We start from the raw sequence: 12,500 nt of genomic DNA, 5'->3' as shown, positions 1-12,500 counted from the left end.
CTGGGTGAAGCCGCAGGCTCTGTGTGGGGACAGGCCCAGCGAGCATGTGTGTGTGTGTGTGTGTGTGTGTGTGTGTGTGTGTGTGTGTGTGTGTGTGTGTGTGTGTGTGTGTGTTTGTGAGTGCGTCTGTGTGTGTGTGTGTGTGTCCACAGAATTTAAACTTGAGTGTCCATGTGGAAAGTTGCCTTGTGTGGACAATAATGGTGGTATTCTCTTCTATTCTAGTCTCTATGTGGTTTGGCTATGCAGAGGTTGAGGGGATTGTTGGTTTATGACAGAGTTTTATGTGGTGTTTCTATGACAATACAGTGACTTGACTGTCCACTTTGTAAACTCTCTGTGGTTGTGTCGTCTCTGCTGAACATTACCTTATGGCTTGTACATGCCTCTAGTAAGGTATGTATGACTAGTTCCTCCCTAATGTACTGCAGACTACCTAGATTATGCACAATTTACGTATTACAAGATATGTTTTCACGTAGGCCTATCTCTTTAATGTTCTGTACTGTTCTTAGTGTTTCTTCTGTCTAACTGTGCTGTAGTTCTGTGCCAAAGGGCAGGGAGAAGGTCATAGAGGACATCACTAGCAGATGGCACTAACTTCCAGCAGGGAGTCATGTCAGGACTGCAATACTGAAGTCTTGTTCAGGGGCCTTTGTTGAGGTCTGTCTGTATGCGACAGTGTATTCAGTCCCCCCAGGCAGTCATTGGGGCAGAACTTAGGGTTCCAGGTGGAGGTCCATATGGTGTCATTATGAGGTAGTCAGTCACCGTAATGCATGTCACCGTAATGCATGTCACATGTAGCCGTTATGTTGCAGGGAGAGGTCAGCTCATTTAGAGGTCATTGCTATTGTGCAACTTGCCTGTCATCCATCACACATAGACGCACAGACAACACATGTGCGTAGAAAGACACACACACACACACACACACAGGTTTTTCAGCGTAGACTACATGCATTATAGTATTGTAAGTACAGTACCTAACACTGTACATAGACAGACATTTTTTAAACAAAAGAAGCCGCACTGCCATTTAATCAGGCAAAGAAAAACAGAACTATCATCCAACCATTGTCATTCCAAACCTCAGAGAGAGAGATAGATGTATGATGCAACATGTCCTACAGTACTGCAGAATCCGATACCCGTGAAAAAAAGCCAGCTCTTGCAAAAGTCTGCAGGTGAACTGAGGCCGACTGAGGCCGATGGGGCCATGGCCCTGTTGAGGTTTGTTTTAGCTTGGGTTTCAACTGGAACCGGACAGATCTCCCTGTGTTCCCATGCCCTTTGGCTCCGCCGCTGGGCTCCGCTGGACTCTACCAGGAAGCGCCCTGCGCATCACAGGGACGAGAGGGGAAGTCCGGGGGCTCGGACTGGGCGCTCCTGGTTCACTTTCCCATGTTCAGTTCCCTGCTGGCGTGGTCGGTCTGCTGCACAGTGCATACCGCTTAGTGTTATATCGCCTTTGTACAGCCGTGAGTCAACAAGTGTGTTTTCCTTGTATGGTGTGGTGGGATTACTCTTGTGTGTCAGCTGACTGGGAGAGGTCAGATGGGGCCTTATGATTTGCTGGTGAGGCTTTTTGTTTCTGGTTATTATTTCATGTCGATTGTTTAGCTGATGTTTATTGAGAAATTTTATGACACAATATTAGATAATAGTAACTTAGGTTGCTTTAGGTTTTTAGAATTCAATTCATACAAGCACCATTATGAACCATTTGCTACCAGGTAGATTGATACAAATGATGTTGATTTATTTGAAGTAAGCACCAGAAAGTACACATTGTTACCACATACCTTCTCAGTAAATACCAGGAAGATACCAGGTAAAACGGGGCTGTAAACTAAAGCGGCACCTTTTTTCTATTTTGCTCCAGTGTGTCCATCTGACCCTGCGGCCAGCTTGTCCCCAGACATCACACTGCTGACTGACTATACATCGCCCCGGCTCCCCGACACCTTTAATGTCCGACCGTGTTTATGTTTCCCTTTCGGTCATTAACACAGGAATATAAGTGGTTTTTAGAGTCCTTTGGCCCCTCCACAGTAGGAATACTATTATTTACTATGAAAACAGCCCGTGCTGCAATGACTCACGTCGCCGTGTTTGGAGAAGCTGGGAGGTCGGCTGCGTCAGCTGGAGTTGCCATAACATGTGATTCATCATTATGTGCAATGTATCTGTCAAAAGAACTGTTGTTAATTGAAATGGCATGTGACTGACACATAAGAGGACTGGATTCTCAGGAGTCAGGTTTAATGGCTAATCCACTCATTTTGGAAAGCTTTAGCCTCTGTAGATGTACAGACAGACTTTTGTTTGTCATGTCTGCTGTTCAATATTGGGCTTCACAGCCTACATCCTCTTTAAAATGTTCTAGTTAAAGATTTCTCTTTTCCCCTCTCTCTCTTTCTCGCAATCCCTCAATCCCTCCCCCTGTCTCTCAATCCCCCTCTCTTTCTCTGTTGCAGTTGCTAATATCCCTCTTGCGCCTATCTGTCATGTCTCTCCTCTGTCTCTGTCAGTCTGATGTCAGTGTTGAGGACACAGTTCAAGCAGTAGGGTTCTGCATGACCAAATTGAGGTGCCCTGAAGGCACAGAGCACACTGTCAACATCAGAGGGATAAAAAGAGCTGTTACCTAATTTCCTCAACCATGACGAACCCGTACTCTTAACTTTACTCTCTCTTACTCTCAACCTTACTGTCAATCTTATTGTCAACCTTACTCTCCCTTACTCTCAACTTTACTGTCAACCTTACTGTCAACCTTACCCTCCCTTACTGTCAACCTTACTCTCAACTTTACTCTCTCTTACTCTCAACCTTACTGTCAACCTTACTCTCAACTTTACTCTCTCTTACTCTCAACCTTACTGTCAACCTTACTGTCAACCTTCCTCTCCCTTTCTGTCAACCTTACTCTCTCTTACTCTCAACCTTACTGTCAACCTTACTCTCTCTTACTCTCAACCGTACTGTCAACCTTCCTCTCCCTTACTGTCAACCTTACTCTCTCTTACCGTCAACCTTACTCTCAACCTTACTCTCCCTTACTCTCTCTTACTCTCAGCTGTACTGTCAACCTTCCTCTCTCTTACTGTCAACCTTACTCTCAACCTTACTCTCTCTTACTCTCAACCTTAAATTTCCTCCTGGACTTGTCAGTACAATAGCACTATTGTGTTAAATTTCTTTACCAATTGAAAGGCTATTAACTCAATGACCACAAACCGGTTGAACAGTTCTTAGTCCTATGTACCAATTGGGATACAGTTGAAGTCGGAAGTTTACATACACTTAGGTTGGAGTCATTAAAACTCGTTTTTCAACCACTCCACAAATTTCTTGTTAACAAACTATAGTTTTGGCAAGTCGGTTAGGACATCTACTTTGTGCATGACACAAGTAATTCTTCCAACAATTGTTTGGAGACGGATTATTTCACTTCTAATTCACTGTATCACAATTTCAATGGGTCAGAAGTTTACATACACTAAGTTGACTGTGCCTTTAAACAGCTTGGAAAATTCCAGAAAATGATGTCATGGCTTTAGAAGCTTCTGATAGGCTAATTTACATAATTTGAGTGAATCAGAGGTGTACCTGTGGATGTGTTTCAAGGCCTACCTTCAAACTCAGTGCCTCTTTGCTTGACATCATGGGAAAATCAAAAGAAATCAGCCAAGACCTCATAAAAAAAATTGTAGACTTCCATAAGACTGGTTCATCCTTTGGAGCAATTTCCAAATGCCTGAAGGTACCACATTCATCTGTACAAACAATAGTACGCAAGTATAAACACCATGGCACCACGCAGCCGTCATACCGCTCAGGAAGGAGACGCGTTCTGTCTCCTAGAGATGAACGTACTTTGGTGCGAAAAGTGCAAATCAATCCCAGAACAACAGCAAAGGACCTTGTGAAGATGCTGGAGGAAGCAGGTACAAAAGTATCTATATCCACAGTAAAACGAGTCCTACATCGACATAACCTGAAAGGCCACTCAGCAAGGAAGAAGCCACTGCTCCAAAACCGTGATTAAAAAAGCCAGACTACGGTTTGCAACTGCACATGGGGACAAAGATCATACTTTTTGGAGAAATGTCCTCTGGTCTGATGAAACAAAAATAGAACTGTTTGGACATAATGACCCTCGTTATGTTTGGAGGAAAAAGGGGGAGGCTTGCAAGCCGAAGAACACCATCCCAACCATGAACTACGGGGGTGGCAGCATCATGTTGTGGGGGTGCTTTGCTGCAGGAGGGACTGGTGCACTTCGCAAAATAGATGGCATCATGAGGCAGGAAAATTATGTGGATATATTGAAGCAACATCTCAAGACATCAGTCAGGAAGTTAAAGCTTGGTCACAAATGGGTCTTCCAAATGGACAATGACCCCAAGCATTCTTCCAAAGTTGTGGCAAAATGGCTTAAAGACAACAAAGTCAAGGTATTGGAGTGGCCATCACAACGCCCTGACCTCAATCCTATAGAAAATGTATGGGCAGAACTGAAAAAGCGTGTGCGAGCAAGGAGGCCTACAAACCTGACTCAGTTACAGCAGCTCTGTCAGGAGGAATGGGCCAAAATGCACCCAACTTATTGTGGGAAGCTTGTGGAAGGCTACCCGAAATGTTTGACCCAAGTTAAACAATTTACAGGCAATGCTACCAAATATTAATTGAGTGTATGTAAACTTCTGACCCACTGGGAATGTGATGAAAGAAATAAAAGCTGAAATAAATCATTCTCTGTACTATTATTCTGACATTTCACATTCTTAAAATAAAGTGGTGATCCTAACTGACCTAAGACAGGGGATTTTTACTAGGATTAAGTGTCAGGAATTGTGAAAAACGGAGTTTAAATGTTTTTGGCTAAGGTGTATGTAAACTTCCCACTTCAAATATATGTGTCTACATGGATATGTGTCAACGTATGTAATTGCTATGTAAATAAACCCTTTTTAAGCCACTGTAAAATAGGTCTGAAACTTGAGGGGAAAAGTGACCAGCGTTCTGTTATATTTACAGTCACATAGTATGTCAAATAAATGCAGGAGAATGACTGAAGACACGTTGGAGCTACTCTGTCATGAAGTCAGCATTTCACCATATGTTTAAGTTAGGTCATTCAATCTTCTTGAGCCACAAGATGAGATCATGTTCAAGTTAATATGCAGTGAGTTTCTATTTGTTTGAGACTCATCTATTTGTTTTTCTTACCAAGGAAACCTGGATACTGGTTTTGATTGAACAGTTGTTAGAAACACATCGAGTACATGGTCAGCATATGGTTTGTTTTGGTTATGTTCCCTTTTGAGCTTCTCATTGAACAGTAGTCTGAAAGAGGTAGAGAGAGAGAGAAAAGAGAGAAAAGAGAGATAAAAAGAGAGCGAGAAAGCGATCGATAGATAAAAAGATAGAGAGAGAGAGAGAGAGGGAGAGAGCGAGAGAGAGAGAGGGAGAGAGAGAGTGAGAGAGAGAGAGGGAGAGAGGGAGAGAGAGAGAAAGGAGGAGTAACAGTAGGTCTTGGGGTCTGCTGGGTAGAAAGAGATACACTCCAGGGACAGCTTCCTGTGTTTGGAATGATGAATGTTGGTATTGATCTTGTGACCCCTGACCCACTGACCTTTGACTTCCTCGTTTCTCTCTCTTTCTTTCTCTTTCTTTTTCTCTCTCTATTTTGCTCTCTTTCTATCTCTCTCGATCTCTCTCTCTTTCTCTCTATCGCTCTCTCTATCTCTATCTCTCTCTCATTCTCATCTATTGGAATACATTTGAATGGTTATGCAATAATTGCAATGCATCATTCTGCTGAACTGAGTCTGGATATATTGGTGCTTTGTGTGTATTGGCATTTCACGTCAATGTTACAGTATGCCTGAGTTGACTTAGTTTACATGTGCTTCTAGGTCACAAACAACTCTGTTCTGTGTGATTACGCGGTTAACTTGGCCTAGTTTACTTCTCCCAAGTCATGGTGATGTGGCGCAGTACAGTACGGGTGCCAAAAAGGTGCTGAGAGAGAGAGATAAGCAGAGAAGTGGGGCATTCTTCAGTGATTTCCCAGGAAACTATGGAATCTGTCAAGTTCTTACTAACAAACAGCCATTCTGACTGACGAGGAAGAGGAAACTACAGCGGGCATTTGACTGTGGCATCACTAATGGTGCATTCTTATAGAAACCTTTCTTCGACTTGTAGCATGTCTGTCTGTCCGTCCGTCTGTCTGTCTCTCTGTCTGTCAGGAACTCCATTCGTTCCAAAACCCAAATCACTTTGTTAACATTCCCAGTAGGTTAATTATCCACCCCCTCTTTTCAACGAAATATGAGTTCTGTTCAAACTTCCAAGCAAGTCAGTGCCCGAGGCATGTTGCTATCTGTCAATCCCCTACATACTTCTGATGCTTATTCACTATTGTTTTCACAGGAAAGCTGACGGCAAGGACCTTGAGTGACTGTGTCTTACCAGGGAAGAAAACACTCTCTCCACAGAGTCAAGTAACAGTGAAGACATTTACAACATATATTTTCCTTTGAAGAAACAACAGGGGCCTCATTTATCAACCGTTCGTAAATGTTTTACTCAATTCTCAATACGTGGACATTATAGGATTTCCGTGCGCATCAAATGATTGGGATTTATCAAACTGTTACACGCAAAATATACGCATGTTTTCATTGATAAATCAGAGCCAGTATACAGTATACAGTATATTTGTGGGCTCGTGAACGAGCGCCAAAACCCTGCCTGGAAAACACCCTCCATTCACATTTTATGGTAATAAAAACATCATAATTTGAAATCGCAAAAGCAAATTTGATGACATTTCTGTAGAGGTGAGGGCAGAATGTTTTGATCTTTTTTTAACAAAAAACGCATAACTCCTGTAACAAACATTGGTCACCCATTCTGAAAGATTGATTGTCCTTTCAAACAATTTAAAAGTAAATGCTACAGCCCACACTTCTATGCAATAGATGATTATGTTTCTATCTCATGCCTCGGTATAGGCTCTGAGATGAAATAGGCTAGGGCATGATGTCCCGCTTCAATCGCACAGCAATACTGTAGCCTATCCAGACTGTCACAGACTATCAAGGCTACCAGTCTATTTACTTTCAAGCATGCGTGGCTATTGAATGAGCGATGGATAAATGGTAGCATGCTTGGCTATTGAATGAGCGATGGATAAATGGTAGCATGATTGGCTATTGAATGAGCGATGGATAAATGGTAGCATACGTGGCTATTGAATGAGCGATGTATAAATGGTAGCATGCGTGGCTATTGAATGAGCGATGGATAAATGGTAGCATGCGTGGCTATTGAATGAGCGATGGATAAATGGTAGCATGCTTGGCTATTGAATGAGCGATGGATAAATGGTAGCATGCTTGGCTATTGAATGAGCGATGGATAAATGGTAGTATGCTTGTAGCATGAGTGGTTATTGAAGAGTGATGGATAAATGGTAGCATGCTTGGCTATTGAATGAGCGATGGATAAATGGTAGCATGCATGGCTATTGAATGAGCGATGGATAAATGGTAGTATGCTTGTAGCATGAGTGGTTATTGAAGAGCAATGGATAAATGGTAGCATGCTTGTAGCATGAGTGGTTATTGAAGAGCGATGGATAAATGGTAGCATGCGTGGCTATTGAATGAGTGATGGATAAATGGTAGCATACGTGGCTATTGAATGAGCGATGGATAAATGGTAGCATGCATGGCTATTGAATGAGCGATGGATAAATGGTAGCATGATTGGCTATTGAATGAGTGATGGATAAATGGTAGCATGCTTGTAGCATGAATGGCTATTGAATGAGTGATGGATAAATGGTAGCATACGTGGCTATTGAATGAGCGATGGATAAATGGTAGCATGCGTGGCTATTGAATGAGTGATGGATAAATGGTAGCATGCTTGTAGCATGAATGGCTATTGAATGAGTGATGGATAAATGGTAGCATACGTGGCTATTGAATGAGCGATGGATAAATGGTAGCATGATTGGCTATTGAATGAGCGATGGATAAACGGTAGCATGATTGGCTATTGAATGAGCGATGGATAAATGGTAGCATACGTGGCTATTGAATGAGCGATGGATAAATGGTAGCATGGTTGGCTATTGAATGAGCGATGGATAAATGGTAGTATGTGTGGCTATTGAATGAGCGATGGATAAATGGTAGCATGCTTGGCTATTGAATGAGCGATGGATAAATGGTAGCATACGTGGCTATTGAATGAGCGATGTATAAATGGTAGCATGCGTGGCTATTGAATGAGCGATGGATAAATGATAGCATGATTGGCTATTGAATGAGCGATGGATAAATGGTAGTATGCTTGTAGCATGAGTGGTTATTGAAGAGTGATGGATAAATGGTAGCATGCTTGGCTATTGAATGAGCGATGGATAAATGGTAGTATGCTTGTAGCATGAGTGGTTATTGAAGAGTGATGGATAAATGGTAGCATGCTTGGCTATTGAATGAGCGATGGATAAATGGTAGCATGCATGGCTATTGAATGAGCGATGGATAAATGGTAGTATGCTTGTAGCATGAGTGGTTATTGAAGAGTGATGGATAAATGGTAGCATGCGTGGCTATTGAATGAGCGATGGATAAATGATAGCATGCTTGGCTATTGAATGAGCGATGGATAAATGGTAGCATGCTTGGCTATTGAATGAGCGATGGATAAATGGTAGTATGCTTGTAGCATGAGTGGTTATTGAAGAGCGATGGATAAATGGTAGCATGCTTGGCTATTGAATGAGCGATGGATAAATGGTAGCATGCTTGGCTATTGAATGAGCGATGGATAAATGGTAGTATGCTTGTAGCATGAGTGGTTATTGAAGAGTGATGGATAAATGGTAGCATGCTTGGCTATTGAATGAGCGATGGATAAATGGTAGCATGCATGGCTATTGAATGAGCGATGGATAAATGGTAGTATGCTTGTAGCATGAGTGGTTATTGAAGAGCGATGGATAAATGGTAGCATGCTTGTAGCATGAGTGGTTATTGAAGAGCGATGGATAAATGGTAGCATGCGTGGCTATTGAATGAGTGATGGATAAATGGTAGCATGCTTGTAGCATGAATGGCTATTGAATGAGTGATGGATAAATGGTAGCATACGTGGCTATTGAATGAGCGATGGATAAATGGTAGCATGCATGGCTATTGAATGAGCGATGGATAAATGGTAGCATGCGTGGCTATTGAATGAGCGATGGATAAACTGTAGCCTAATATTTTTTTGTGTGGCAGAATAAACCAGTCATATCAGAAAAGGCGAGACATGTCCTGCAATATGATTCAGATTTAGACTCTTATAATAAAAGTTCTATAAATACATCAGATGACATGCTGCTAAGCAATCTACTGTATTTACCAATGGCAAATGCATGATTTCTTTATCACTAGGCCAATGTTTTAATGTTTATATTAGCCTACCATTATTATAATTCCCATGCCTCAAACACCTCATGTTCCAGCAAAATAACAATATTTACTTGCAATACGGTTGATCAACAACTAGAAGTTGTGCCCATGCATGGTTTGAGATTTGCATGGACATACACACACTTTCCCATCAAGTTCAAAACTAATCAGTACCATCCTTTGCGGGGAAAAAGTTGCACGTAAGGTTTAGAGTATTTTTGGTGCGAACGCACCTTGATAAATGAGGCCCCAGTTCTCTTATTTAACTTACACAGTGGAATCAGAATGTTTTTTTAATCAAATTTCATACTATTGTATGTATTATGGTTAAGTATTGAAATGTGAATTGTATAAAGCCTTATAACACTGTGAAATCATATCTCATCATATTTATTGCCCTTTTAATTTCTCAATGAAATATAATTTTAATTGGTATTTATACATTTCTCTGTTCTCTCATGTGTTTTTCTCTCTAGGGCCTCTAAGACTCCATATCAAACTCTTACTTTATCTGCAAGTGAGTGTTGATGACATCTTAGGCATAGCACAACATAGCAATGCATCGCAAAGCATAGCATACCATAGCAAAACATTGCAGAGCATAGCATACCATAGCAAAGCATCGCAAAGCATAGCATGCCATAGCAAAGCATAGCATTGCATAACAAAGTATAGAATAGCATAGCAAAGCATCGCAAAGCATAGCAAAGCATAGCATCGCAAAGCATAGAATAGCATAGCAAACGCATAGCATAGCAAAGCATAGCATAAGCTAAGCAGCCAACATTCTCAAAAACTAGGCAATTTGTACAATAAATATAGTCCCCACGTTGCTTACCAACTTTACTTCCTCCTCCCAGATCAGCTGATCTGAGAGCTGTCATGTCGGCGTACGGACAGCCCCAGTACAGCCCCGGCCTCCAGCATGCGGGACCCTACCCACCATACACTCACCATGCCCAGGGTTACGGCATGCCCTCCTACAGTGAGTACCAGCATTTCCTTCAATACGGGGGTGAAGAGGGGGGATAAGACCTTGAAAGTTGTAAAGCATCTAAGGCAGCATGAATAGGTATCGTGAATAGGTATCGTGAATAGGTATCTTGAATAGGAATCAAATTGTATTTCATTTTATTTTTTTATTTCACCTTTATTTAACCAGGTAAGCTAGTTGAGAACAAGTTCTCATTTACAACTGCGACCTGGCCAAGATAAAGCAAAGCAGTGCGACAGAAACATCAACACAGAGTTACATGGAATAAATGTACAGTCAACACAATAGAAAAAAAAGAAAGTCTATATACAGTGTGTGCAAATGCATGAGGAGGTATGGCAATAAATAGGCCATAGTAGCAAAGTAATTACAATTTAGCAGATTAACACTGGAGTGATAGATGAGCAGATGATGATGAGCAGATGATGGCGTGTAAGTAGTGATACTGGTGTGCAAAAGAGCAGCAAAGTAAATGAAAACAATATGGGGATGAGGTAGGTAGATTGGGTGGGCTATTTACAGATGGACTTTGTACAGCTGAAGCGATCGGTTAGCTGCTCAGATAGCTGATGTTTAAATTTAGTGAGGGAAATGTAAGTCTCCAGCTTCAGCGATTTTTGCAATTCGCTCCAGTCACTGGCAGCAGAGAACTGGAAGGAAAGGCGGCCAAAGGAGGTGTTGGCTTTGGGGATGACCAGTGAGATATACCTGCTGGAGCGCGTGCTACGGGTGGGTGTTGTTATCATGACCCGACTAGAGCATACAGGTCACAGTGGTGGGTGGTATAAGGAGCTTTGGTAACAAAACGGATGGCACTGTGATAGACTGCATCCAATTTGCTGAGTAGAGTATTGGAAGCTATTTTGTAGATGACATCGCCGAAGTCGAGGATCGGTAGAATAGTCCGTTTTACTGGGGTAAGTTTGGTGGCGTGAGTGAAGGAGGCTTTGTTGCGAAATAGAAAGCCGATTCTTGATTTGATTTTGGATTGGAGATGTTTGATATGAGTCTGGAAGGAGAGTTTACAGTCTAGTCAGACACCTAGGTATTTGTAGTTGTCCACGTATTCTAGGTCAGAACCGTCCAGAGTAGTGATGCTAGTCGGGCGGGTGCGGGCAGCGAACGGTTGAAAAGCATGCATTTGGTTTTGCTAGCGTTTAAGAGCAGTTGGAGGCCATGGAAGGAGTGTTGTATGGCATTGAAGCTCGTTTGGAGATTAGTTAACACAGTGTCAAAAGAAGGGCCAGATGTATACAGAATGGTGTCGTCTGCGTAGAGGTGGATCAGGGAATCACCCGCAGCAAGAGCGACATCGTTGATATATACAGAGAAAAGAGTCGGCCCGAGAATTGAACCCTGTGGTACCCCCATAGAGACTGCCAGAGGTCCGGACAACAGGCCCTCCGATTTGACACACTGAACTCTATCTGCGAAGTAGTTGGTGAACCAGGCGAGGCAGTCATTTCAGAAACCAAGGCTATTGGCAATAAGAATACGGTGATTGACAGAGTCGAAAGCCTTGGCCAGGTCGATGAAGACGGCTGCACAGTACTGTCTTTTATCGAAGGCGGTTATGATATCGTTTAGTACCTTGAGCGTGGCTGACGTGCAGCCATGGCCAGCTCGGAAACTGGATTGCACAGCAGAGAAGGTACGGTGGGATTCGAAATGGTCAGTGATCTGTTTATTAACTTGGCTTTCAAAGACTTTAGAAAGGCAGGGCAGGATGGATATAGGTCTGTAACAGTTTGTGTCTAGAGTGTCACCCCCTTTGAAGAGGGGGATGACCGCGGCAGCTTTCCAATCTTTACAGATCTCAGACGAAATGAAAGAGAGGTTGAACAGACTGGTAATAGAGGTTGCAACAATGGCGGTGGATCATTTTAGAAAGAGAGGGTCCAGATTGTCTAGCCCAGCTGATTTGTACGGGTCCAGGTTTTGTAGCTCTTTCAGAACATCTGCGATCTGGATTTGGGTGAAGGAGAAGCTGGGGAGGCTCGGGCAAGTAGCTGCGAGGT

At 42.5% G+C, this 12,500-nt stretch overlaps 1 protein-coding gene across 3 annotated transcripts in view; it reads left to right on the top strand.

Annotated features, from left to right (window-relative positions):
- LOC106583664 (protein phosphatase EYA2) overlaps positions 1-12,500 on the top strand; it is a 54,455-nt gene that overhangs the window by 16,086 nt on the left and 25,869 nt on the right. Inside the window, exons 2-4 of one of the 3 annotated variants that reach the window (XM_045705385.2) lie at positions 6,448-6,518; positions 9,965-10,005; positions 10,349-10,473. In XM_045705385.2, the coding sequence (XP_045561341.2) occupies positions 10,371-10,473 (103 nt within the window). In that variant the 5' untranslated portion in view covers positions 6,448-6,518; positions 9,965-10,005; positions 10,349-10,370. Of the gene's footprint in view, positions 1-6,447; positions 6,587-9,964; positions 10,006-10,348; positions 10,474-12,500 lie in introns of all 3 variants that reach the window. The other 2 variants (XM_082967681.1, XM_082967680.1) reach the window with 2 other exon arrangements.

The sequence above is a fragment of the Salmo salar genome, chromosome 22 (genome assembly GCF_965601325.2).
Source record: "Salmo salar chromosome 22, fSalSal1, whole genome shotgun sequence".
NCBI lineage: Eukaryota > Metazoa > Chordata > Actinopteri > Salmoniformes > Salmonidae > Salmo > Salmo salar.
Note: the sequence above shows the minus strand (reverse complement) of the source record. Positions and strands in the feature narration are given on the sequence as shown.